This window comes from Scardinius erythrophthalmus (assembly GCF_964197995.2).
Source record: "Scardinius erythrophthalmus genome assembly, chromosome: 11".
In the NCBI taxonomy this organism is placed as follows: Eukaryota; Metazoa; Chordata; class Actinopteri; order Cypriniformes; family Leuciscidae; genus Scardinius; species Scardinius erythrophthalmus.
This window is the reverse complement of record NC_138231.1, coordinates 12,935,352-12,961,260: the sequence shown is the minus strand read 5'-3', so window position 1 is coordinate 12,961,260 and position 25,909 is coordinate 12,935,352. Positions and strand designations below refer to the sequence as shown.

At 37.0% G+C, this 25,909-nt stretch overlaps 2 protein-coding genes across 10 annotated transcripts in view; one reads left to right on the top strand and one right to left on the bottom strand.

The window, feature by feature from the left end:
- Positions 1-10,044, top strand: part of pde4dip (phosphodiesterase 4D interacting protein) — a 66,430-nt gene extending 56,386 nt beyond the window's left edge. For 5 of the 8 annotated variants that reach the window (XM_081377745.1, XM_081377746.1, XM_081377748.1 and 2 more), the window contains 14 exons: positions 531-719; positions 1,740-2,009; positions 2,113-2,244; positions 2,383-2,505; positions 3,611-3,800; positions 3,924-4,045; positions 4,938-5,060; positions 5,178-5,270; positions 5,385-5,581; positions 6,762-6,893; positions 7,135-7,273; positions 7,353-7,399; positions 8,505-8,595; positions 9,450-10,044. In XM_081377745.1, the coding sequence (XP_081233871.1) occupies positions 531-719; positions 1,740-2,009; positions 2,113-2,244; positions 2,383-2,505; positions 3,611-3,800; positions 3,924-4,045; positions 4,938-5,060; positions 5,178-5,270; positions 5,385-5,581; positions 6,762-6,893; positions 7,135-7,273; positions 7,353-7,399; positions 8,505-8,595; positions 9,450-9,613 (2,012 nt within the window). In that variant the 3' untranslated portion in view covers positions 9,614-10,044. The remainder of the gene's footprint in view (positions 1-530; positions 720-1,739; positions 2,010-2,112; positions 2,245-2,382; positions 2,506-3,610; positions 3,801-3,923; positions 4,046-4,937; positions 5,061-5,177; positions 5,271-5,384; positions 5,582-6,761; positions 6,894-7,134; positions 7,274-7,352; positions 7,400-8,504; positions 8,596-9,449) is intronic. The other 3 variants (XM_081377743.1, XM_081377744.1, XM_081377747.1) reach the window with 3 other exon arrangements.
- Positions 10,045-12,854: 2,810 nt separating this feature from the next.
- Positions 12,855-25,486, bottom strand: slc25a24 (solute carrier family 25 member 24). Of its 2 annotated transcripts, XM_081377740.1 has the most exons (11): positions 25,372-25,486; positions 23,918-24,168; positions 22,713-22,839; positions 22,348-22,435; positions 20,647-20,758; positions 18,487-18,645; positions 17,614-17,766; positions 16,942-17,049; positions 16,575-16,742; positions 14,168-14,318; positions 12,855-14,086 (listed from the first exon to the last, which is right to left on the bottom strand). In XM_081377740.1, the coding sequence occupies exons 2-11, from the start codon at positions 24,098-24,100 to the stop codon at positions 13,905-13,907; spliced, it is 1,431 nt and encodes a 476-aa protein (XP_081233866.1). In that variant the 5' UTR covers positions 24,101-24,168; positions 25,372-25,486; the 3' UTR covers positions 12,855-13,904. The 2 variants fall into 2 exon arrangements, with proteins under 2 accessions (XP_081233866.1, XP_081233865.1); XM_081377739.1 differs by lacking the exon at positions 25,372-25,486 and having other exon boundaries at positions 23,918-24,419.
- Between the last annotated feature and the right edge of the window lie 423 nt (positions 25,487-25,909).

Below are 25,909 nucleotides of genomic sequence, written 5' to 3'. Positions count from 1 at the left end.
CACACATGCCCTTTTAAGTATCTCTCATAACAGTGTTATTTTATCACTATGTACACTACCGTTCAAAAGTCTCGGTTCAGTATGATTTAAAAAGTAATTAATGCTTTAATTCAGCAAGGGTGCATTAAAGACATTTATAATGTTACAAAAGTCTTTTATATCCAATTAATGCTGTTGTTTTGAAATTTTTATTCATCAAAGAATCCTGCAACAAAAAAACAGTACAACTGTTTTCAACATTGATAATAATAAGAAATGTTTCTTAAGCAGCAAATCAGCATATTAGAATGATTTCTGAAGGATCATGTGACAACAAAGACTGGAGTAATAGATGCAGCTCTGGTGAACATAAGAGATTTCTTTCAAAAACATTAAAAAAATCATACTTAAAAAAGAGCCCAAACTTTTGTAATGGTAGTGTATTGTTTTTAATTAATAATATATGAAAAGGTTTAGTTTGTTCTATAGACCAGCAAAAGTTTCACACAATGAAGTATCTGTAGCTCTTTCTCCATGTGTCCTCCCATCAGGCCTCTCCACTGTACCTCTGTCCAGCTCCATTTCTTTCTCCACCTCCCTCCACTGTCCTCAAATGTCCTCTCCACCTGTGTTTGAGCCTCAAACTCATCCCTTGAGAACCCGTCACCCTTATGGTGTGGGATTCTCACTGGCAGAGGTTCACCAAGAGCTTCAAATGCTCCAGAAACAGCTTGGAAACAGTGAGCCTGCATCTGAGTGTGTGTGGCACTGAATAATTCATACTAATTCTGTGACTGATTCAGTACAGGCAAGATTTGAGCTCTGAACTGGAATAATGCTATTGCCAAAAAAAAAAAAAAAAGATAATTGATTGAAATACAAAAAAGTAAACTGATTTGTAACCTTTTTGTCAATCAAACTTGAGAATCTATTGGTGATTTATGCAGTCGTTGAAGGTTGACTCACTAATACGCATGCAAAAATATTTTTCCAATAAAAATAGACTTATTTTTAGAGGATATATTGTGAATTAAAATGATTTATCTTACCTTGTTGGCATGATTTTGTTTTCTTGTTTTAAGCATATACCTCACTAAATTTGGTTTATACCTAAAACAACAAATTATTATTTACTAAAAATAGGAAAATAGATGGCATACAAATTTTGTTATTATGTTTTTACCTGCGTTTGCAATATAATCATGTTTCAGTGTACATTACCATTCAAATGTTTTGGGGTCAGTAAGATTGTTATTGTTTTTTTTTTTAATAATTGAAATGAATACTTTTATTCAACAAGGATGCATTAAAAGTAAACAGTAAAGCCATTTACATTGGTCAGAAAAAATCTATTATGGAAAAAGTTTTCCACAAAAATATTGTTTTCAAATTTGATAATAAGAAATGTTTCTTGAGCAGAAAATCAGCATTTAAGAATGATTTTTGAAGGATCATGTGACACTAAAACCTGGAGTAATGATGCTGAAAATTCAGCTTTGCTTTCACAGAAATAAATTACATTTTAATTCTTTATAACATCTCATATTCAATAATATTTCTCAATAATACTGTTTTTACTGTATCAAATAATGATACTGTATCATTTTTGATCAAATAAATGCAGCATTGGTGAGCATAAGAGACTTATTTTAAAAACATTAAAAATCTCATTGACTCTAAACGGTTTGATCAGTAATGTGTATATTCTCACACTGCTTGCATTCTCTCCATTAATATTTGGTTTTCTTATCCCGGTACAGGCTACCATGGTCCTCAGATCAAACCCCTTCCTGCGTTTCCACTGGGCTCCCATGCTCAGCTTGACCATAGCAGTTTACACCCACTATCCCATCATGCCTTTGAACAGTCACCTGTCAGAAGCATGCACACCAGTCCCGCTATGAAATCAGGGTCAAGTCTTCTGGAGAGCAGTGCAATGTGGGATATGATGTATGGCCAAAGACCTATAAGACCAGGCGTGTATGGAGACGTGTCCTCTGGTTCTTCGGGATATCAGTCAGGCCACACAGGTACTCTAGCTGTGGAAATCACCTAGTTAATCCTAATGTTAATAATATGTTGTTGTCATATATTTTGGAAAGCTTATCGTGCTGTTTTTATAATATACTTCAGGCACAGACTTGATGGAGGAGCATCTTAGGGAAATTCGCACTCTCCGATTGCGTCTAGAAGATTCTATCCAGACCAATGACCGTCTGAGACAACAGCTGGAGGAGAGACTGGCCTCCTCTGCGCGAAATGGAGGTCAGAGACTTGCACATTCACATTCGTCCAATCAGAAAGTCCAACAGTGTGTTTTGGCTATAAAATTTTATATTTTTGCTTGTATGCATATGTTTATATATTTCATACAAGTTTCAAATGTATCTACATTTTTGCCAGGAGGAGCACCCACTAACATCTATATCCAAGGCCTTGATTCTGTCAATCAGCTGTCCAATGAGATTCGAGTGCTGAAAGAGGAAAATCACACCCTGCAGGACCAACTCCAACAGGCCAGGACAGGTAAGATCTTAGTCCTACTATATTTGTAAGGAATGTTAGCAGTAGTACTATATACCACCTTTAATATATTAAGAGTAAATGAGCAAGCATAATTTTTGTCAGTGTTCGCAATGGAATTGTAGCTTAGTGCATACTGAAAACTGCACAGTATACACTGCATAGGTATTTTTTCGTCATATATTTTTGTTAGTTATCATCTAGTTATCATTTTTAATAAAATTTTGTGTTAAGATGTGTTTAATATTTAGCAGAAATTATTTCTAAAGACATTATACTCAAGTCGAGTGCATTGTGGGATACAGTATTCCATGCAAGAAGCTCTGTAGCACAGTATATGGCACATTTTGCCAAATGTATCATGTAATCTGGGTTTTGCATGCAGAACATTTGCATACTGTGCACAGTATACATACTATATGGTACTACACTACAGCTCTAAGTATTGCATTATGATTAGTATGGTATGCTTTATAGATATAGTTTTTATTCATTTTTATTTCAGTTTTAGTTAGTTCCCCTGGAGTCAATCATTTTATCCCTTGAAACTCATCTTCGATCACCAAAATTACACATTTAAGCATTTTTTTCTTAAAAAAAATTCTTCATGCCTTAAAATAGCTTGAATGTAACACCCTTGCCTCATTTAGTATACGCGGTTCTATGAAAATGCAAATTGGCCCCGCCTCAACTCACTCACACCAGCTCAGAGATCCACTCGTTGACGATCACACGTTGATATAATTGGTTACAAGGTAGTTTGTGACGTCAGAAACACCAGCGATTTCAAACCGCGTTTTTGAGACTGTCTTTGGTTCACTGCAGTTTTAAGGAGAAAATACTCAGCAATGGTGTTGACTTATGAATTTACACATGGTTAAAACATATTAAAAACACCACATAGACATATAAACAATATTAAAATATTATTTCACCACAGGGGGACTTTAAGCTAAATGAAAATGAGAAATGTGGCCTTGTCAACTAGTTTTATTTAGCTAATTCCACTTATTTATTTAGCATTTCAGTTGGCATTTCATTTATTTTACGTAAAAAAAAATGTAGCCAAGATCTCCTGAGTCCTGAGATGTTTTGCATTCACGGGCAGATGGCATTAAAGAGACGGAGCAGCTGAGAGAGGCGGTTCTGTCTGGGCGTGGCCAGTTGAAGCAGGCGGAGCTAGAGGCGGGCAGGTGGGCGGATCAATGCAGAAGGCTGCAGGCTCAGATTAGAGAGCAGGCTCAGGCAGTACTACAGCTCAAACAAGACAAACAGAACAGCCTGGACAACAGCACCAGGTACAGTGTCAGTCTACAGTGACCCTTTTTGGCCTCTTGAAATTTCAGTGTTTGTTTTGAGATTTTGTCCTCGACAAAAATGTGTCAGACTGCTTTGAATAATGTGTATACATTTGTGAACAGGCTACAACACGAAGTGAATGTTCTCCAGCAGCAGTTGAGTGAGTGTCAATCTTTAGTGCACACACTGCAGTGTGAACTACAGGTGTATCAGAGAGTCTGTGGCACTACTGAGAGCAACACAGGTAAGAAACAAATGTATCTGAAACTCATAAAGCAAAATTACTGAAAATTGTGTTAGATTGTAAAATTACAACAAACATCTTGCAGAGTGCATCTGGCTTTAGATTCAGGATAGGCCGAATCAATTATTCAATCAAAGGGATGATTGAATAAACAGTAGGGGTGTAACAGTTCACAAAAAAGACGATTCGGTACAGATCTCGGTTTTGAAGTCATGGTGGTTCGGGATGTTTTTGGTACAGCAGAGAAAACAAACTTTTATTATACACTGGTTTACTGAAAAACCACATGAATTTCACATGTGCAAAAACACGTGGTTTTGGAACAGTTTCCATGTTGTACAGCAACAACACTGCAGTTAATGGTGCTGTTGTAATTGGGGGAAGAGATTTGAAGTGCTTACAATTTTGGATTCAAAATATGTCTTAAAAATGTTAATAAGGTTAGAATTATTGCACTCCCATTCTAATCCGCTCCATATATTTGACGTGTACACGCACGCCGGCACTTGTTCATTGAAGTCTATCGAGATAAAAGTAGAACTCGCTTGCTTTTTTATGCAAAATGGAAATACTTGTGTGAATTTGTAACATTTAGGGCAAGCCATGTAGGTTTATGATTTTGTTTGAGGTGCTTAATAAAAAGCTTGTCTGATGTTTAAGACAACATAGATATAGACAATATTGACCCATCCTATGAGGAAAACTTGGTGTTTGAAATTACGTTCTGCACACAGATAAGTTCCGCATAATGTAGTAGTTAAAACAACAAAATGTATTCGAGCGGTACACATGAATAGAAAGACCTGCATGTACTGTTACACCCTAATAAACAGAGTATTGAAATGATAATTAGCATTGATGTACTGATATATTGCGCCCTCTACTACTCTAGGCTACTCTACTACCTTTGACCTACGTGAGCGAGAGTCTAAAATACATTTGTTGGAGCAGCAGTTGAGAGAGAGGCTGGACCAGTGTATGCCTCGCCTCTCCGCCAGAAAACAGCTATTCCACGGTGAGAGAATTAATTACAGTATAAGAAGTTTATCATGACTTAAATGCACACATTTGCGGATTCATTGTGCCATGTTTATGATATTTCCATTAACCTTGGTCTAACCATCTGCTGTAGACCAATCATCATCTCCCCCCGTTCGAGATACAGGGTTCTCCAGCCCTGCTTCACCAGCCGTGGAACTAGATGACCCAAAGTCTTCTGGTAGTGGTAAGAGTCTTATATAAAACACATTTGATGTTTTATATACAGTAAGAGATAAACCTCACTTAACTAAGTGCAAGTCACAGAAAACTGATTAATCAATGCACATCTTCTGATTAGACTCGCCAAAGTCTGCTGGCGAAGATCTGGAAGCTGAAGCCCCTGACGGCTCCTTCGCCTGCAGGACGGGCCATCATATGATTGGTCACGTAGATGACTTCAGTGCCCTTCAGCAGCAGCTACTGGAGGGGAAGGTGGTTATCTGCAAAATGGAGGCGGCACTGCAGTCCAGCACAGAATCACATGACCTACCGGAGGTAAGTATAAAGATCCGAGTTAAGATTGAAAGGCTGATGTGATACTAGGAGGACAGACAATACAGAGATATGAATATATTTTTGTAGGGCTGTCAAACAATTTAAAATGGAATTGAATTAATTACATGATATGATGATTAAATCAATCAAAATCAATTGCAATATTTGCTTAGAAAAGCCTCCCAAATTAAGATTATATTGCAGAACATGAGTAAAGAATTTAATAGACCTCACAAAAAGTCAATATATACACAGCTGTTCAAAAGTTTATGGTCAATAATATATATATATAATTTTTGGAAGAAAATTCTTTTATTCAGCAAGGATGAATTCAATTGATCAAAAGTGTCAGTAAAGTCATAATTCTTAAAAAATATTTAGATTTTAAGAAAGGGTATTCTTTTCAACTTTCTGTTAATTAAAGAAATCCAGAAAAATATATCTTGGTTGAAGTAATGGCTTATATAGACAATTATTTAAATTACATTTTTTTGCAATATTACTGATTACCATTTTTACTTCTTTTTATATATATATATATATATATATATACAGTACTGTGCAAAAGTCTTAGGCATGTTAATATCCCCCATCCCCCGTCCCCCCAAGGTCCCCTTGAAGGTTTCTTCAAGCATCTTGGAGACGTTCTCGCAGTTTTTCTGGCTTTAGTCTGTCTCAGTTTTTTTCTGTTTCTTCATGTAATCACAGACGGACTCGGTGATGGTGAGATCAGATCATACTGGCTGTTGTCAGACTCCTTGTGCATACAGAAATCTCACTGGATTATTACAACTAATGGCAAAAAGAATGTTTGGAAATGTAAACTGATATTTCCTACTGACACTGACACACTACAGCAAAAGATATAAATAACTGACTTAAAACCATTTTTTGGGGGGGACGGGGGGTGGGGGATATTAACATACCTAAGACTTTTGCACAGTACTGTATATATATATATACATATATCATAAAACATACTGTAAGCACATCACCGACCTACACTCAAACATTTAGACCATTAAATGTTTCGGTGCGATAATTTAATAAATGCTTTTAATCGCACTTTTATTGTAGAGTTTTATAACAGCTGCGAGTCTAAAATGGAGAAAGGCAACGTGATGAAAAGTTTGAGTACTCCAAATGAAATGTTATTGACGTGCTGTCTCTCTCTCTGCAGGGTTATGTGAGGAACTTGAATGCCAGCACTAAAACACTGAAGCAGATTCTGGAGGAGACAAGCTCTCTCTTGAGAATGTTCTGGAGGGCGGCTCTACCCAGCACTGAGGCCTCGGCCCAGCAGCTTAAAAAGGTCAGAGGGCACTTAGAAAGTAAACATTTTGGCTATCACAATAAATCTTGGAAACACTACCCACTTTTGTGCTTCTTTGTGACATCACACGTGCATGTACCTGTAAAAGATATTCACCCCAACAGCAACAGAAAAGGATTGCAGGAATGCACCTTTACTTGACTAAACCAATAATAAAACCAATTTGAATGTCAGTTATTGGTGTAATCCTAAACGTTTTTTTCTTTAAATGTTTGTGTAGGAGCAGTCTTTGAGAAAAGAGGTTGTCGCACTGAGGCGCAAGTTTTCAGAGCAAGAGCAGCTTCTCAGAGACACGATGGAGAATCTGAGGACCTCCAGTCGCACTAAAGACAACATGGAGCAATTCATCGTCAATCAACGTGAGCGACTCTCTTCTCTTTTCTCTTCTTTTTGTTCATGCTTATTGTTCTTCTCTTCACTATTTTTGTTTGTTTCCAGTGTCAAGAACGCGAGATGTGTTGAAACAGGCTCGCTCAAATCTAGAGGTAAGCCTTTTCTACCATTCATATATGCTTCTCTTTTACATCCTCAAGCATGTTTCTTTTTGTAAAACAAGTTCCCCCTGTCACACACCCAAAGTGTAGCCCAGTGGCGTGGAAAGCTCAGTGTGTAGCCCGGTGGAAAAGCGTGTTTTTGAGGAGTTTGCGAGGGTCAGTGTTGTTTATGTACATATGGACATCAGACACAAACACTCGCTCTGACAGAACTTTTCACTGATGCTGTCGGCTCACCTTCAGAACGCTGTATTTTGCTGTTCAGTCATTCTAAATGGATCTGTATAGTTTATATGCAGTCAGGTCAAGATGGCGGCTGGAATCTCCATGTTGTCCTGTTTGGTATCACATATTGGCATGTAGTTAGATATGATAAAGCTCTAAACAAATGTAAAAAAAAATTCCCTCAGTTTTTGCTGTTGCAGTGTGATTAAAGAATAAAATGTAAAATATTTTTTACTTTTCCTTAAAGGGATAGTTGACCCAAAAATGAAAATGCTGTTCTCATTTACTCACCCTCATGTTGTTCCAAACCTGTATGACTTTCTATCTTCTGCTGAACACAAAAGAAGATATTTTGAAGAAAGCCGGTAACCAAACGACTGATGGACCCCATTGACTTCCATAGTAGGAAAAAAAAAATACTATGGAAGTCAATGGGGACCAGCAAATGTTTAATTACCAACCTTTTTTAAAATATCTTCTTTTGTGTTCAGCAGAAGAAAGGAAATCATACAGGTTTGGAACAACTTGAGAGAGAGTAAATGATGACAGCATTTTCATTTTTGGGTGAACTATCCCTTTAACAAACAAAAAAGCGCCTGCAGAAAATAGCATCATACTGGGATATTTGCTGAAATTGATCAATAACTGCAGCCCTTCTTAGAAAATGTTCCACCAGCCATCACTGCTGTAGCCCAAATGTTTTTTCAATGTCTCAGAATAGTTTTAACCGAATAGATATTTTCGTCAAAGGAGCAAAACTAAAAGGACTCCATCAAACGATTGCTGGCTATTAAAGGCTCTATCTCCAGCTCTTTCTCATCGGGTTATTTTCCTTCTCCTCTGTATCTCTATGTCTTCTGAGTTATTCCAGAAGAATGAACTCAAGATTGCCTCTCTAGGCTGTACCCCTCTCCCTTCATCCTTCTATTCGGTCTCATCCACTCCTTCTTGGTCTGATAGAGGTACTGGTATAAGTGTGTGTTAGTGTGTATGTGTTTGTCTAGCAACACATGCATGCCTGACCCAATCTTGCATAACCAGCATGAAGTGTCGTCCTGCTTCTTCATCATATTTTCAGGCAGCAAAACAAAAAAAAAGTTTTTTTCCCAAATGAAATTTGTTAATTTTTTTGGTGAAAACAACACATGAAATCTGATTTCAAGCAACTTGCTTATTAATATTTGCAGCATTACTATAACAATCAGTGTGGGTGCGCAAGCAAAAGTGACAGTACAAATCTGAATGCATATACAGTACATTACAGTTTAAAAGTTTGTGGTTCATTACTCCAGCCTTCAGTGTCACATGATCCTTCAGATTTGGTGCTCAAAAAACATTTCTTATTATCGATTTGTGCTACTCAATATCTTTGTGGAAACCGTGATAAACATTTTAAATGTCTTCTGTGTCATTTTTGATCAATTTAATGTATCCTTGCTAAATAAAAGTATTAATCTCTTTAAATCTTACTTTCCTCCAAATTTTGAATGGTTGTATAACTTGCACTTTGAATAGTCTCTAATGAATGAAGCTTGTATGTCACAAAACAAAACACTTTCAATACGTTAATTTGAACTCCATTTCCTCCTCAGACGTTTATTGTGGCATTCTGGGTAATCCATCAGTCATATCACAACTAATCATGTCAGTCAGCTCATTTTTGCATCTGACAATAAAGTTGTCATCACATAGTATGCTTCCCTCTCTTGGCTTGGAGGGAAACTAAAGAACCCGTTTTTGTTTGTTTGTGCATTTTTAGTGATTCCAAGTTTCTTATACAACATTATAATGACTCTTCCTGTCACTCTTTGTTCAGGTGAGGTCTCAGGAGCCTCCCTCAAATACGCCTCCTCTCTTGGTTGGAATTTCGTGACCCCTCATGCTCAGGATCAGCACAAAGTGACGACTGCCTCGTGGCCGGCACAGGGGAGTGACAGACTACAGGTGTCCTCCAGACTGTCTCTACCTGTCTCTGAGTGAATCAGTGTCATATTATTTCACCATAAAATGCATTAGATGTCCTGGATTGTGTGTAGATCTATTAGTCAGTTTTATTTGCTACATAAGAACCACCAAAAAGCTCTCAAAGTTGCATTTGAGTAGATTAGTATTATAGACGTATGGATTGGCAATCCATGTCTTTAACCAAAGTAACATCTTATGGGTTTATGTTTGGTGTTAAGGTTTCTATTGAACCAGCAACATAATTAATGTGCAATTATAATACTACTGTGTGACCAGCGAGACCTGCTACACTGTAAATGAAAGTCACCCCCGGGACGAGCTGAAGATCGACGGTGCAATAATCTTTCAATCAGCCTGCTACTGTAGTCTTGAAATGATACGTTTTTGTTCTGTGTTATTGCCAAAGTTTTAGTATGTTGCTTTTAATAAACTTTTTTTTAAATTTTCCATCCTTTTTTTTTTTTTTTTTTTTTTACAGTTTTTATTTAATCTTTTCTGTTTTATATTCATTCTCGTACTGAAGATTATAGATTTTTTTTTCATTACCTTTTGGTTTTGGTCCAAAAAAAAAAAAAAGAGTTTTTTTATATTTATATTTGCTGTATCAGCTCTTCTTGATGGACCATTTTGGATTTTTGTTTTAATGTTTTTGTTTTGTTATGCTTTTTTTTTTTTCGCGCTTTTCTCCCTCCGTGATAGATTTGCAATGTCTGTAAATTGGTTCCTATGAGATAAATACTAAAGTGAAACATTATCTAAAGATAATAAGTTAACACTACTGAGTTAAATTATTATTGTGTTAGACTGCAGACAATTTTGAAAATTGTAGATTGTGAGACTGGTCATAACTCTACACAACATGTGCATAGCTTTACTGTTCTTAACTGTATGTGGGTTTGAAAGAAAGCCTATTGCTCTTGCATGAACCACATAGCTTTACGCTGTGCAGTATTTCAGTATTCCACAACCGTGCAAGAAGTCCTGGGGTTTCTGCTGTATTTGTCAACTGAACTGGTGCCATTTTGTTTGTTCTGTATATTATGTTTGTTTATGAGAGTCCAGATTCAAAGCGTAACGCATGGACGCGTTACGATGAACTCCTGAGGCAAAGGAGAGCTATGGGTCATTTCAGTTCAACTTGCACTCATTGTTCTATGACAATCAAATACTTCTCAGAGGTTTGTAATTTTGGACTATCAGTTTAAAATATTGGTAGCAATGCAATTTGATTTTAAATTTCCCTTTGTAAAATAATGTACATTGAGTGAGGGTTGTTAAAGAGAGTAAAATGCATGTGTATTTCAGGGAAAAGTGTGTGGAGGAAACTCAAAACAAAAAGGGACGATTTAATAAAAAGGGAATCATCCGCGTGTCTCTCAGTGTAATTTTTTTGCCCATATTTCTTAAAATACTTACTTCAGTTATGTAGGTTATTGGCACACAAAAACCTAAAAGAATATTTATTTTTTTAAAAATCCTCTATTTTATTTTCTTCATACATTTATACTTCTATTTAGAGATTTTTTTATCTATAAAATAACTTTTCTCAATACATTGGTCTCAACAATACGTCTTTGTACCAGCAGATGGCACAATACAGCTATTCTACATTAAGACCTATGACATGCTTAATACATCAAGCATATTAGCCACATCGGTAATGAGGACGTAATTGAAAGCTTTTATCAGGAAGAATTCCTCTGTCCTGTTCAGTGTCGTGTATAATGTACATGAATTATTCATAACAGCGTGCCGCTCAGGAAGTCTGAGTGAATCCAAACGAAATCAAACGCACTGAGAAAGCCAGCTTTTGCGTCAGAGTTGTGTAAGCCACTTCAGTTAACCATTCTCAAGTCTTTAATCCTTTTATCATTCGTTACATGGAGTTACAAGGAGTGGCTTTTCATTTTGACCGTATCACAAAAGAACGTGAGCTATTCCACTACAAGGTAGCTCAATAGTTTGGAGTTGGTATGGAAGCTTGTTTCAGCCACTGAATAATAAATAAATAATAATTGCGACTTTTTATCTCACAATTCTGACTTTTTTTCTCACAATTGCGATATATCAAGTCAGAATTGTGACTTTTTTTCTCAGAATTGCGAGATATGAAGTCAGAATTGTGAGAAATAAAGTCGCAATTGCGAGATATAAAGTCGCAATTGCGAGAAATAAAGTCGCAATTGCGAGATATAAAGTCGCAATTGCGAGATATAAAGTCGCAATTGCGTGTTATAAAGTCAGAATTGTGAGATATAAACTAAACTATCCCCTTATAATTGGACTTATATCTCACAAAATTGTGAGTTTATATCTCACAATTCTGAGAAAAGATGTCAGAATTGCGAGATATAAACTCGCAATTATGTGTTATAAAGTCAGAATTGCGTGATATAAAGTCGCAATTGCGAGAAAAAGTCAGAATTCTGACTTTATAACACGCAATTCTGACTTTATATCTCGTAATTCTGACTTTATAACACGCAATTGCGACTATTTCACGCAATTCTGACTTTATCTCGCAATTCTGAGAAATAAAGTCAGAATTGCGAGATGTAAACTCGCAATAGTGAGATAAAAAGTCGCAATTATTATTATTTATTTATTATTCAGTGGCGGAAACAAGCTTCCATAAGTTGGGATGCATTTATTTATGGATTCTTTTTCTTGAAATTTTTTATTTTTATTTTTTTTATTCTGCTCGTAAAGGGTGCATTTATTTGATCAAAAACAGTAGTATATTATATTTTAATATATTTTAACATTTCATTTACTCCTTTGATGGCAAAGCTGAATTTTCAATAGTGATTACTCAAGTCTTCAGTGTATAGGAAAAGACTAAACTGTAATAAAAAGACTAACAGAATTATTAAAGGGATAGTTCACCCAAAACTGAAAATGTTGTCATCATTTACTCACCCTCATTGTTCAAAATCTGTATGAATTATTTCTTTCTTCTGCTGAAGACTGTCGGTAACCATACAGTTGATGGACCCCATTAACTTCTACAGAATATTTTCCTCCATATTATGGAAGTCAATGGGGCCTGGGCCTTTTTGGTTGCCCATATTCTTCAAAATATCTTCTTTTGTGTTCAGCAGAAGGAAAAAAATGGACAGAATTTTCAGTTTTGGGTGAACGATCCCTTTAACATTTTAACATAAAATTCTTTACTGTCACTTTTAATTAATTAATGGTTTCTTGCTAAAAAAAAGTATTAATTTCTTTAAAATGTGCAATATAAACACAACAAATTGTATTAAAATACAACCTTTAATGTAAACAAGGGTTTCAAAATAACCAAACGTTGGGGATAAAAGGCAACACAAGTTAAAATCATTTTTCCAATGTAGAGTTGAGATGGAAAGGGACCCACACAGCACAATCGAACAATGAATGATATAAGGCACATTTAGTTCTTTTATGTGGGTTCCCATTTTGGATTGTTTCTCTGGTCCTTGTTTTACTGTGGATATTTTGCATTTTTCACAGAATATACAGAAAAATTACTGACTGCAGTGTATAAAGACTTGAATACGGCCCAACCTAATTCACTTAAAAAAATTGTACTTGGTATAATTACTTTATACTAAAAGGCTGTCTGTCTGTCTGTCTGTCTATCTAACTATCTATCAATGTATCTATCAATGTATCTATCATTAGTATCACCCATTCATATCTGACCACAGCAGTAACTTGCTATATTTAGGCTGATCTAGGGATTTGATTCTGCAGCTGTGCAACACTAAACTGATTATGCATTGCACATCTATCTATCTATCTATCTATCTATCTATCTATCTATCTATCTATCTATCTATCTATCTATCTATCTATCTATCTATCTATCTATCTATCTATCTATCTATCTATCTATCTATCTATCTATCTATCTATCTATCTATCTATCTATCTATCTATCTATCTATCTATCTATCGTAAAGCAGAGACTGATACTGTATAGCATTATAGTGCACTGGCTCACAATGGCTTCAGAGTTCTGGTCAGATATTACATGACCACAACATGATCACATGATAAAAGCATATAAATGGAAATTATTATCAGAATATTTCAGAAATTTATTAACTACACATAGGTACATTTATATTTCAGTGTAAACATTAATTAGGTTGGGCCCCAACCTCAAGGCAAGACACCATCATGGCTTTTTCCAGAGTTGATATTTTAAACACTTTGGTAACTGAACAAAACGTTTTTTTCCCATCATGGAGGGTGTTTTTAAAGAGAGATGGTTAAAAGTTGTGCGTGTAAAACATGCAAGACTCTGTCATCCAAAAATTCATCATTTCGAGATGCCTAATCCAGACCTCATATACTCATACACCACATAGCTGATGCTGACAGCTGGGATCACTTTCATGAAGTTGGGCAAGATCCCACGGTACAGCCCGAAAAAGCCCTCGTTCTCCATGATCTTCTTCACTAACTTGGACATGGACACCTGCTCTGATCCCTCCATTGACGCTGGGAAGAATAAAAGGAAATGTTAGGCAAATCACAGTGCAAAAGCCTAGATGAGGTGTGTATTCTGGCCTGAGTATTTACCCTGGGCCTGCATGCGTGTGCGGACCAGAGCGAGAGGGTAACTGGCCAACTGGCCGCATGTGCTGGAAATGGTCCCACAACCGAGAAGAACCAGCACTCCTGGGTTAGCAGTGTCTTTAGCATAGCGAGACAACCAGGCGTTCTTCAGGGTCTGTAGAAATAGAACGAATAAAATGATACATTTATTCATATTTTGCATTAAAATGCATGTCATCAAGTAAGAAGATAGCACAGACACGCCAGTCCCATATTGCAGAATTGGTATTTTTAAATAGACCTTTTAAGGTCGAAGCAGGCTAGTTTTAGCAGCTCAAAAGGTCAAATTAACATGAGAGCACAATTCCAAAAATGTATGTCTTTAGTAAATCCTGACAGTAGTTTTTTTTTACATCAAAAGAGCACCCATTATATTTTTAGTACCCATTTATTAATACAATAAACCTGTCTAAATATTATATTTGTCCACTTCAGATAAAGTAAAAAAGCCGACTTACCTAGCCGACTATATTTATGAGAACTAAATACACAAAAATGCAAACATATGCCGCATTTATAAGTAGGTCACAAACCAGAAAAACTTGAAAATGCCTAGAGCGCTAAAAATACATAGCTGCATATTCAGGAACTGGGTTTATAGTCTAACAATATAATCTTGAGCAGCGGTTCCCTTGTCCTGGAGAACCCTTAACACTGAACACATTAGTCCACTCATATAGTTGACTTGAGGGAGTGAATGAAAACGATTGCATGAATTCAGACACTGAGTGCGCTGAAAGGGCTGCCGCTTTTGCACAGTTTGTGCTTGCAGTTTAATAATCATTTGTAAATACATCAGTTGTACACTAGTTTTTGCGGTGCATTGTGGGATTGAATGAGTCCACTTGATAACATCCACTATGGTTTCGGATACCTCTATGAAAGGCTGTGCTCTCAAATGATGCCCTATTAAAGGGTATAGGGGGCGACTTCGGACACAGCCCTGGTCACTTCATATGTTTTCTCTAATTGAATAGCTATCTGATCGTGAAATGACCAGGAGTAAATGCCCTCCTAAATGCATTTGAGACGGATTTAAATTCGTTCACTCAAACCACTTAAGGAGGTTGAGACACTCAGAGGTTGTCTGAGACAAGTGTAAATGCATCTGGTTATTGAAACCACATATGTAAATTTTTCTCCTCCCAAAATGGTCAAAAATAAACCTGAGAGCTCGTCATAGGTTATATGATGGGTTATAGCCAGATGTGACAGGGCTACTGCAACACGCATCGCCTGATATGAGTAGCTGAGTATCTCTTCAGCAAGCCAACATTTGAAACTGAACGTTTGGCGTCGCAGACGCTCATCATACTAAAAGTAATGAGACAAAATGATCTGACCAGTGCAGCTCTCTCCTACTGCAGTCTTTGATCCTGAGATTAAAGGTGCTCTAAGCGCGTTTTTCTAGGCCAAAATATTTTATGTCATATACAGCAAACATCTCCTCACTATCCGCAAGCTGCCTGTCCCCTGAACACACTGTAAAAAAACGCGGTCTCCGTAGACAGCCCAGGCTCCACAAACGGCAAGAAAATCAAAATGGCCCAGCCTGGACCATGAAACATAACAAACAGTGTTCCAGCCAATAACCGACAAGAATGATTTGGGGGTGGGGGTTGGGGGGTTAGTGCGCGTGCACATGAAGGGGGTGTGGAGGAGTGGAGGAGGGAGAAGCATGAAGAGGGAAGTTAGCTAGAAGAGAGATGTCCTAGACAACGACAACGACTAACGTTGAAAAATGTATATTCTTGAGAATTTTGATATGGCCGACACACGACCAAAGAGACGACGTTCCGATGAACAAATAACAAAGAAGAGGGAAAAGGAGAAGGAATGAGCAAAATCCCGAATTTACACCGGAAAAGTGTTCAAAAGGTGGCGAGAACTCCGCCGGCAGAAGGGCTTCCAATCCGAAATTCAGGTGGCTCTGTTTTTGCTGGACAGGTGTGTAAATCCAGTTTGGTTTTTCTAAATGGTTCATGACTGTTTCAGGAAGCACGGGAGGGGGAGGGGACTGGATGAGGAGGAGGGAGGGTTGAACTAGCCTCCGTTTTGTTTGACAATACTTTGAACGTCAACAAGAAGTGACTTCACCCAACATCGCTTAGAGCACCTTTAAATAGTTGGCATGAACTCCGTTAAATTTGCATATAGCATGTTAATTGAAGACCGGATTCATATTAGTTTTGTGGAGGCACATTAATGTGGCCAAGTGTAAATGGAACAGTTTTAATAAATCAGATAGCTATCCGATCAGTAAAAACACATGAAGTGACCAGGTATAAATAGGCCCTGGGGGTATTCCACGACCAGGATTGGGAACCACTGATCTTGAAGTATTTCAAAGTGTTTCAGAGTTTGTCCTCACCTCATACACTGCTAAATCTATTCCAGCATATGGAATAATTCCAATGATGTTGGGCACATAGCCTTTATAAAAGGCCTTCACACCCTCCTTCTTCATAATCTTCTTAGCACAGTCAAACATTCCAGAATACTGTCCGGTCTTCCTCAGAGTAAGTCTGGTCTTCAATACCTACAATTTAAAAGAGTTAAAACATTCATAATCATTTACCTGAAGATGCACACCATGTGTCATTATTGCCACTGAGCACAGTTCATTTTAAATGGTCAATATTGGAGCCACAATATATAGATAGACATCTTTATAAGTCTTCACTTTCTTCAAAGAACATCATAAAGAAAAATCCATTTCCATGGGTCTCATTTCTCACCTCCATTGGGTAGATGGCCGTTTGAGCGGTCGCGCCGGCCAGAGATCCAGCAATGAACCTCTCATGTGACTGGACTTTCCCACCATCACTGGCCAGCAGCCTCTTGTACTGTCAAAGCACAACACAAAACACATTATGCAAGACTGATTTAACTGATGTGAAAGCTCATCCAAGCAAAACTCATTAGAAAAAGGAAAAGCGATCTTCTCAATTGCAATTATCGTCTGTCCTCCACACCGGATTACCAGTCCAGGGTTTTGTGAATGACTGCTGTTAAAATAGCTCTCACTGACACGCTGCTTGTGTAAGACACTTAAGCAATGTCACACGAGTATATGACTATCGTAATCACAGCCGTGTTGATGTTCAGTAAAACAGTTCTATAATCTACAAGTTAATTTTGAGGAACTGACATTTTCGTGCTCAATATTGGCTAGTTATTTTGCTTATTCTAGCTTCACCAAGAAAAATAATATCACAAAGAAAAAAAACAAAGATTGTGGCAAAGAAAAATGCAAAAGTGGAAGTGGTTTTCAGTGTTTGTGGGTTTCTTGGCAATCTGGGTTTCTCAGTGTCACATTGGGCAATCACATCATCTCTAAACCAACAGATATATTCACTGAGCATCTGTCTTCTGAGTATTATTTGTTCATTTAGAGGGTGTTTTCTCACCTGCTCATACGCCATGAACTTGATTGAAGTTTCTGGAGCAATTTTTATGATGTTGACTCCATTACCTCTCCACAGAGAGGCCACGCCCCCTTCTCTAATCATCTTCTTGAATCCGCCCATCAGACTGATTTTGTTAGTTTTCGAGGAATGAACCTATGAAAAGTATAGATTTAATGACTCGTTACACCATTCAATTAAATACGTTAATTACATGAAATGTATTCATTCAGCAGTAGACCAGTGTTATTTTCCTATTTATATACTAGTATTTTTTTTATTAATACAACTATAATATTTTTTAATTAACTGAAAAAAATAAAAATAAAAGTTTTCATTTTAGTTTTAGTTTTAGTAATTTTGTTATGAGCTTTAGCCATTTTTTTTAACTACTTAGCTGCAATTTATTTTTATTCCAGTCTTAATTTTAGTAAAACTTAAATTTGACTAAATCTCAATATTCCTTTCAAGTAAATATTGTTAATTACATTCAATATATTGTGATATTCATCAGCCAATTCAAATATCAGTTATTATCTCACAGAATTGTATTTCTCAAGTAAATTTCTCACTGACATGCTGCTTGTGTAAGACACCTGTCACAAAAACATTACAATCATGTCGTGTTGATATTCAGTGAAACAGTTCTATAATCTACTAGTTAATATTGAGTAATTGACATTTCACATACAATATGGCCAGATTATTGAGTATCTATTCTCTGAAAAACTATTTTTTTATTGCCTCTCAGAATTTTATTTCTCAAGTAAAAGTATCTTGTTTTATGGATGTGTACATATTTTTTACTAGAAATAATATTGATAAGGAAAACTATGTTGAAGTACAAATTTGGGTTTTAGAAAATCTGAACTGCACCTGCATGAAGACTTTCATTCTGTCCAGGGGGGCGGTTCCTGTTCGAGAGATCGCCCCTGCCACGGCCCCGGAAACAAGCTGCCTCCACCAGATGCCAGTGGTCTTCTCCTCCTCAGTGAACTCATCTGGAATGCTTAGACTGTCACCTATATCCAACACCTAGCACACAACAGAGGTAAAGTTAGTTCCTAACCAGCTATCCTGCAGAGTAACTAACCAAACCGTACTGAATCCTATATTGACTTAAAAAATAGTGTTGGATTGAAATATGAAAACAATATCCTGCTACTGTTTTGTGACTGTAATCTATAATCTACAGCAATATGCAAAGAATATGAAAATAGGCAGACATCAGGGATGCAATATAACAGTTTATGTGTGAAAGCTGCAGTGTTAAGCAGAATGTAAATGGGCCGCTTTGCTGGACCAACTCTGACCTTTAACCTTTCACACTGCACAGCTACTGACTCCCTGAAGATTTATCGTTCGTAAGAGACAATAGTCAAAGTAAAGCTCAAAAGGGTTATCAAGTCTTAAGTTACACCGAAGGGGGTTAAATTGTATAATATTACATTTCTACTAATCACACATCTAATTTTGCACCTAATTCATATACCCCATCCAACCTGTACTTAATTACAACCTAGCTCCTAATCCAAGTTAGTGTAATTAATGTCATCATCACCGTCATCTTATGTAATATATCAGTACTGCATCACAGACTTGAACAGGCAACACTATCTTTATTAAAGGGTTAGTTCACCCAAAAATTAAAGTTATGTCATCATTTACTCACCCTTATGTCATTCCAAACTTGTAAGACTTTATTGTTTCTACAGAACACAAAGGAAGATATTTTGAAAAAAAAAACAGTTTTGTTTCCCCTTGACTTTCTATTGTATTTTTTGTCCATTTAATGAAAGTCAATGGGAACTGAAACTGTTTGGTTACCGACATCTTTCAAAATATCATCTTTTACGTTCCACAGAAGAAAGAAAATCATAAAGGTTTGGAATGGCACGGAGGTAAATAAATGACACATTTTTGAATAAATTACAAATACAACCTTCATATATTTTTTGTTAACTATGCCATTTTGAATCGGAAATTAAGCTATTTGGAAACAAAACATACCACAATAGCATATTTTCACATTCATATCTTTATATCATAATATGGAGGATACAGATCACTGGGCCAAAGCTGCTTTGGCCTCTATGAAATAATGTGGATCAGAGGACCTACCATATCTACATCCATCACATATATAGCTTCTTCATCCTCAAAATCAAAGATGAGCCATTTCCCCTCGTGCTCCTGCAGCAAAGCCATGCTGAACCTCTGCTGCCAGCTCATTTGATACCAGCCGTAGATGCTAACAACTACAACGAAGATGGTTCACCATCTATTGGTTCACCTGCTCTCCTTACAATGTTACAGTGCCGGTTCACTCATCAACATCACTGCACTTCCATCAGTCCAGCAGTCAGATGACGAGCGCATCCAGGGATAATCCCAGTACAGGACAGTCTTAAATTAGCTTTGCTGCATTTGGCTGTAACGACTCTCCCTAAACCTGCACTGCTCAAAAATCTGTGTGATTCACATGCTTATTTTAAATCTTAAAACTTAAGTCAACCCGAAAATATTTTAGATAGAAATAACCAGAAACATTGTATTATTTTAATTTTTAAAATGGAAAAAAAAGTTAATTAATCAGTAATAATTATAATTAGCTTTATTTAAACACAATATAAGTCTGTGGTATGTCCTCATTTATATAGTAAACGTGTGTGTGCAAGAGTTCACATCTTAAACATTAGTATTAATGTGACTTTTGTTAACATTTGACACTTAATCAGTTAAGAGACTCCTTATCCTTCCTGCTCTCAACACTTTTCCCATGATTTCCCAATCCTGCCAACTCACAAGAGGGATATAAATGGCTGGCCAAGCTGATTAAAGGGCTACCTAGCTGTGTGCCTGACTAGACAACTGAAAGGCTGTCTGACCAGTCAATGACATGTGACTGTTTGACTAAACAAAGCCAGGCCGTCACCATAGCATTTAGTGTTCATCCTAATAACTGATACCTGCTTCAAATCAGATGGTAATGGATGAATGTGATATGCAATATCTGAGTTCTTCTCTGGAACTTACAGTGGAGTGTTTCCAGTAGCGTATGATTTCCTGAAGGTTATCTGCTGGGTTGAAGAGAAAATGATCCCTCCATTCATTCCAATCCAGAGACATAGTTCCATCCACATCAATACTGGAGAACAAAGGTCAAATGAGTGAAGACAAGTAGGTCTGGAGAACAATGTTCTATGTGATAAAGTTCCCATGGAGCTTAATGGGTGAATCAATTGAAATTGTCAATGAAATAAGAAAGGTCTTATTTCAGCATATACATACATACATATTACATACATACATGCATATATATGAATGAACATACTTCTTTTTTTTTATCACAAAGAAAACAAAGCCTATTTTTTGTGAGATTGTTATACTTGCATATTTTTTAATTATATAGGGACTGGGGAAATATAGGGACTTTTTGTCCCCTTTCAAACCATTACTAATCTTTTTTTCCTGCATGATAATCATAGATTTTCCCAAGAAACTGTCTTTCTCTGCAGTACTTTTATCAGCAAACTAACTAGACTGAGCATGAGCATTTCACAAGCAAAGACTTAACACCAGCATATTGTGGAGTTCACTAATCACTGACAACACAAATCAGTTGCAAAGACTTACATACATTTTACATAAAGGCCTGTTCACAACAAGTTAACACTATCACATTATCACTACATTAAAGCAAGTAAAATAAAATACACAAATCAGGTGTGTAATATTTAGCATTAAAGTGAGAGGAATCTTTATTGTCCAGTGATTTTTAGGGCCCTATTTTAACGATCTGAAACGCAAGTATCAAACGCGAAACGCAAATAACTTTGAGGGCGGATCTCGCCGTAAAATCTAAAATGGGTTGGTCTGAAGTAAGCTACATTACTCATAGGTGTGGTTTGGGCGTAACATGAAATAAACCAATCAGAGCGACATCTCACATTCCCTTTAAGAGCAGGCGCGCTTGTTCCATGGCGAATTGCTATTATAACGGCGGATTTGCCAAGCGCGGTTCACAGCCGAGGAGACCGACGTTCTCGTCAGGGCCGTAAAACACGGAGAAGTGACATTGTATGGGGTTGGGAGAAACCCAGCCAAATTAGCTTCGGTTAAACAGGCGTATAATAATTTGGGTAAATGTGTACGCTAGATTTATGCCTATTTTTTCACATCTTCATGGACACCACAATGATTTCCCTCGTGTGGAATATTTTTCCTTGTAATTATGTATGGTTAGTAAAAATGTCAACTGCTGCATTGTGTAGATGAGAGAAGCAAAGTGTATGTGCGTTGTGCACACGCTACATTATGACCAAGCATGCGCCCTTAAAATAGCATCTGAACGCACCACTGAAAACGCGTCACTGACTTTAGACTAGGTTTTTCCTGGCCTGTGGCGGAATTGTTTTCCGGAACTGCAAAATAGCACCAGGGAACGTTTGCGCCGGAACACGCCTCCTCTTTTTGCTGAACCGCCCCCGGAGCGCAAGTTCATTCCCTAATTTACCGTCATGCGTCTGTGGAGGTCTGTGCGCCGGGTGCAAAATAGGAATGATACATGCGTCGGTGTACAAAGTCAACTGCGCTGGGTGCAAGATAGGGCCCTATGTCTATATTGCTATAAATTAAGTCTTGGATGAATTTTGGTCATGTGTGAACAGACATTTCATCAAAATTTTTGTTTCACTTTTTCATTTAGTTTTTGGTGAGAATAGGCCTTAGGAGTACCTGTGGAGGATCTTCTCTGCATCTTGATCTGTCAAGTTTATGCCAATGTCTTTAAGTGACTGCTGAATCTCTTTGGCATCAATGCGACCTGCAAACGCAAATAATGTTGTTAATTAATGTTTATTTTGTGATCAACAAAAGCAGAATGTACAATGACAAGTTTTCAATTTGACTTCAGAATACACACTGTTTCAAAGCAGCTTTACAGTCATACTGTTAAGTCTATAATACCTTAATGCTTTAACATAGGTGATATGGCAATATATAATAATGGTATAGGTGATCACATTAATCTAATGGTCCAAAAGTGCTTCAAAATTAGTCCTCAAAGAAAAGCAAAAACATACAGTATACTTTAATCTTACCATCCTCATTTTTATCCAGACTCTTGAAGGTCAATCTGAGTTTTTTCTCATGTTCTTTCAGATACTTTGAAAACTCCTCAAAGTCCAGCCCCTCATCCTTATCAGTATCTCCAGAGGCAACAATTTTCTGTAAGAGAAAAACATAACATGAGGTTCCTGAAAATGTCCATCACCGAGTACAAGAAACTCTGTACTGTATCTGTAACAAAATATACAATACAAACATTATTTGCACATTATAAAGATTCTGTTAAAGATATAAATCCAACGGAAACCATAATTTGTTTAATAAGATAAAACATTGCACATTTACTCCTCATTTTCATATTCAAACACTGCCACCCAGTGTTGTCATTTAGGTGCAATTATAAACTTCTACACACTTCAGTATGTTACCTACATTTCTGCGTTATACTGAAGTGTGTAGAAGTTAATAATTTGAATACAAATCATATGAGCAACAAATGATCACTCAAAACAGGATAACTATTACAAACCCCATTTAAGGGACCTGATGAGTTTGCTGGAATGCTGCTCTGTCTTGGAACTTTGATACAGTGAGTCTCGTTTGCTTAGGCAAGGTGGGGTTATATCTGCTGTCTCAGGTGTTAGGAATGTCAAGGGATAATCGAATGTGGGTTATAGATGAGCAGTATAGGAGTGTCTTTACCCACCCTTTTGCTTTAAGTGCACTTCATTGCAAATGACAGGAAATGGCATAACCTATATGTGCTAGGAAAACCCTACTTGAAAGGAATTCCTATTTTGGGGGAAGCTATTATCTTCTATTCCCTGTTGTCAAAGTTTGGTGACTACTTCTATGTGCAGTACATTTAAAAATCATGAGTATAAGATTTACTCCGATCTCTGAATAGTATCAAATGTTAATAGAAGAGGAAGAAGAAGAGGAGGAGGATATGAGCTGGCACTTTATGCATAATTTCCCATCATTTATTTGAACTTCTACTACTAATAGCATTTTCTAATAATGGTTCGGCTAAGAAGCATGTATTATTTATTTGGATTTTTACATCAAACAAAATGGTGGATTTTTCTTAGTAGTAAATTTCCCTAGCACGCGAACAATATGCTAAACAGCCTGTCAACTTGGTTAATGTGGTTTATTTTGCACCCAATACGCAGAGCTATAACAACAAAAAGTGTGTCAACCACAGAAATGAAGTGAGCCAGAGAACTGGAATTACCTGCGCTTCTCCTTTGCCCATAGAGAAGCCCAAAGCAGCCAGGCCCGTCTTGAGCTCAGAAACATCCACTTTCCCATCTTTATTAACATCCAACTTCTCAAACAACTCCGCGAAACTTTTCGTGTTGTCCTCCTCCAAACAATGCGAATCGGTGAACACGAATTTCCTTATAAGCTGAAACATGATGAACTGCGATATGTGTACAGTTTTTTATATATTTTTCCGCACGGGATCCAAAGATTGCAGGGAAACTGCGGAAGAACAACAGATGTTGCCTGGCACTGGAGAAAACAGACCCTCCCTTAACGTATGTCAGACTATCGTAGTCATTCTTTTATTGCCACTATCTCTTGAAACTCTCAAGGCTGTATTATTAATATGTAGGCGTTTCAGACTGATCTGGGCTAAGAAGGAGGGACTAGAATTACTAGGGGTTATTTCCCTACGGTGCCTTCTCATTTTAGACGGACACACCCAAATGTACACAAGCTCAAGCCAGCCAGCCGAAGGTTTTTTTTTTTCGTTCTTTTTCTATTTGAGTCACTGTGTCAAGAATTACGTAACAGAGGCTGCATTTAGTAATTCATGCTTCCCATTTTTCGTGGCACTATAGGCTGTAATACATCCTATACACATATAGTCGATAGATAGATAGATAGATAGATAGATAGATAGATAGATAGATAGACAGAGGTTCTCAACCTTTTTAGCTCCGAATCAATACTGCAAGGCAAGCCCCTCCCCTCTCTCCTTTTTTTATTCACAAAAACATTTGTATTCTAGTGTTTTTTTTACTCCATGTTATTATTTTTTTAAACAAAAGAAATTCAAGATAGATTTAAACCTTCATTGTTATTTTTTGCAAGCATACCTTGCAGATATTCTTTACAACTTAAAAGTACTTTGCTAACTTGAACCATAGACTGTAAAAAAATAGACTTGAACCAATAAGCACATGTCAATCTGCAATACCAAACAAGACCACAGGGAGATGCCAAAGGACTGAATATAGCTAACTTTTACGGATCCATTCTGAATTATTAAACAACTGAAAAATAAAAACAAAACATTCTGAATGTGTGTGGAAACTCAGCGATCTGAAGGCGGGTCGATGTTATAAGTGAACAGTTCCTATGATAGAACAAGCAATCGTGTCTATGTTTGTAGCGTCTGATGCCCATGTGTACGTTGGGCCTACATAAACACCACAGGTGTTAAACACCTCACAAACGTCTAAAACACGCTTCTTCGGCGAGCATCCGTTAAAAACACTCACAGTACATTCATTTGGACAACTACGCGAATATATTGAACTGTGTTCAAGCAGAAATACGACGTTAAAGCGATCATTGGGCCGAGAGCGCACATACACGGTTTGCGCATAAGTAATAACGGACTCGCGCGTGCCTAATGTAGCTACGACTCCTCCTGTATGTCACTGTAATCGTCTTTACCTTCATTTCAATCGTCATCAATCAAAGCTTTATTAGTGACACTGGTTTAGTGACCCGCTGAGAGATGTTTGCGTGTCCTATGTTCATGAAGCGGTTGGGTGTTTAGAGCCGCCGTTCAGAGTCTGAGAAACGGCTTGGGTTGGGGTTGGGCTGCTCCGAAACAATCACGGAATTACGAGAGAGGTGGTGCTTTGTTTTAATTTATTTAATTTATTAAAAAATTATTAATAAAAAATATTAATTATATTAATATATTTAAATTATTTTGAGTTATCTTGCGGCCCCCCTGAAGGATCACTGAGGCCCCCTAGTGGGCCGCGCCCAACAGGTTGAAAACCACTGAGATAGATAGATAGATAGATAGATAGATAGATAGATAGATAGATAGATAGATAGATAGATAGATAGATAGATAGATAGATAGATAGATAGATAGATAGATAGATAGATAGATAGATAGATAGATAGATAGATAGATAGATAGATAGATAGAATGTGCAATGCATAATCAGTTTAGTGTTGCACAGCTGCAGAAACA

What these genes read in the sequence shown, in the direction of transcription:
- slc25a24 (XM_081377740.1), bottom strand. Translation starts at nt 24,100, where the DNA reads ATGTTTCAGCTTATAAGGAAATTCGTGTTCACCGATTCGCATTGTTTG. An exon ending in GCAGAGAAGATCCTCCACAG is followed by an intron (nt 20,759 to 22,347) that starts GTACTCCTAAGG and finishes TTTGTTCTCCAG; the next exon opens with TATTGATGTGGATGGAACTA. An exon ending in TAGATTTAGCAGTGTATGAG is followed by an intron (nt 14,319 to 16,574) that starts GTGAGGACAAAC and finishes CTATTTCTACAG; the next exon opens with ACCCTGAAGAACGCCTGGTT.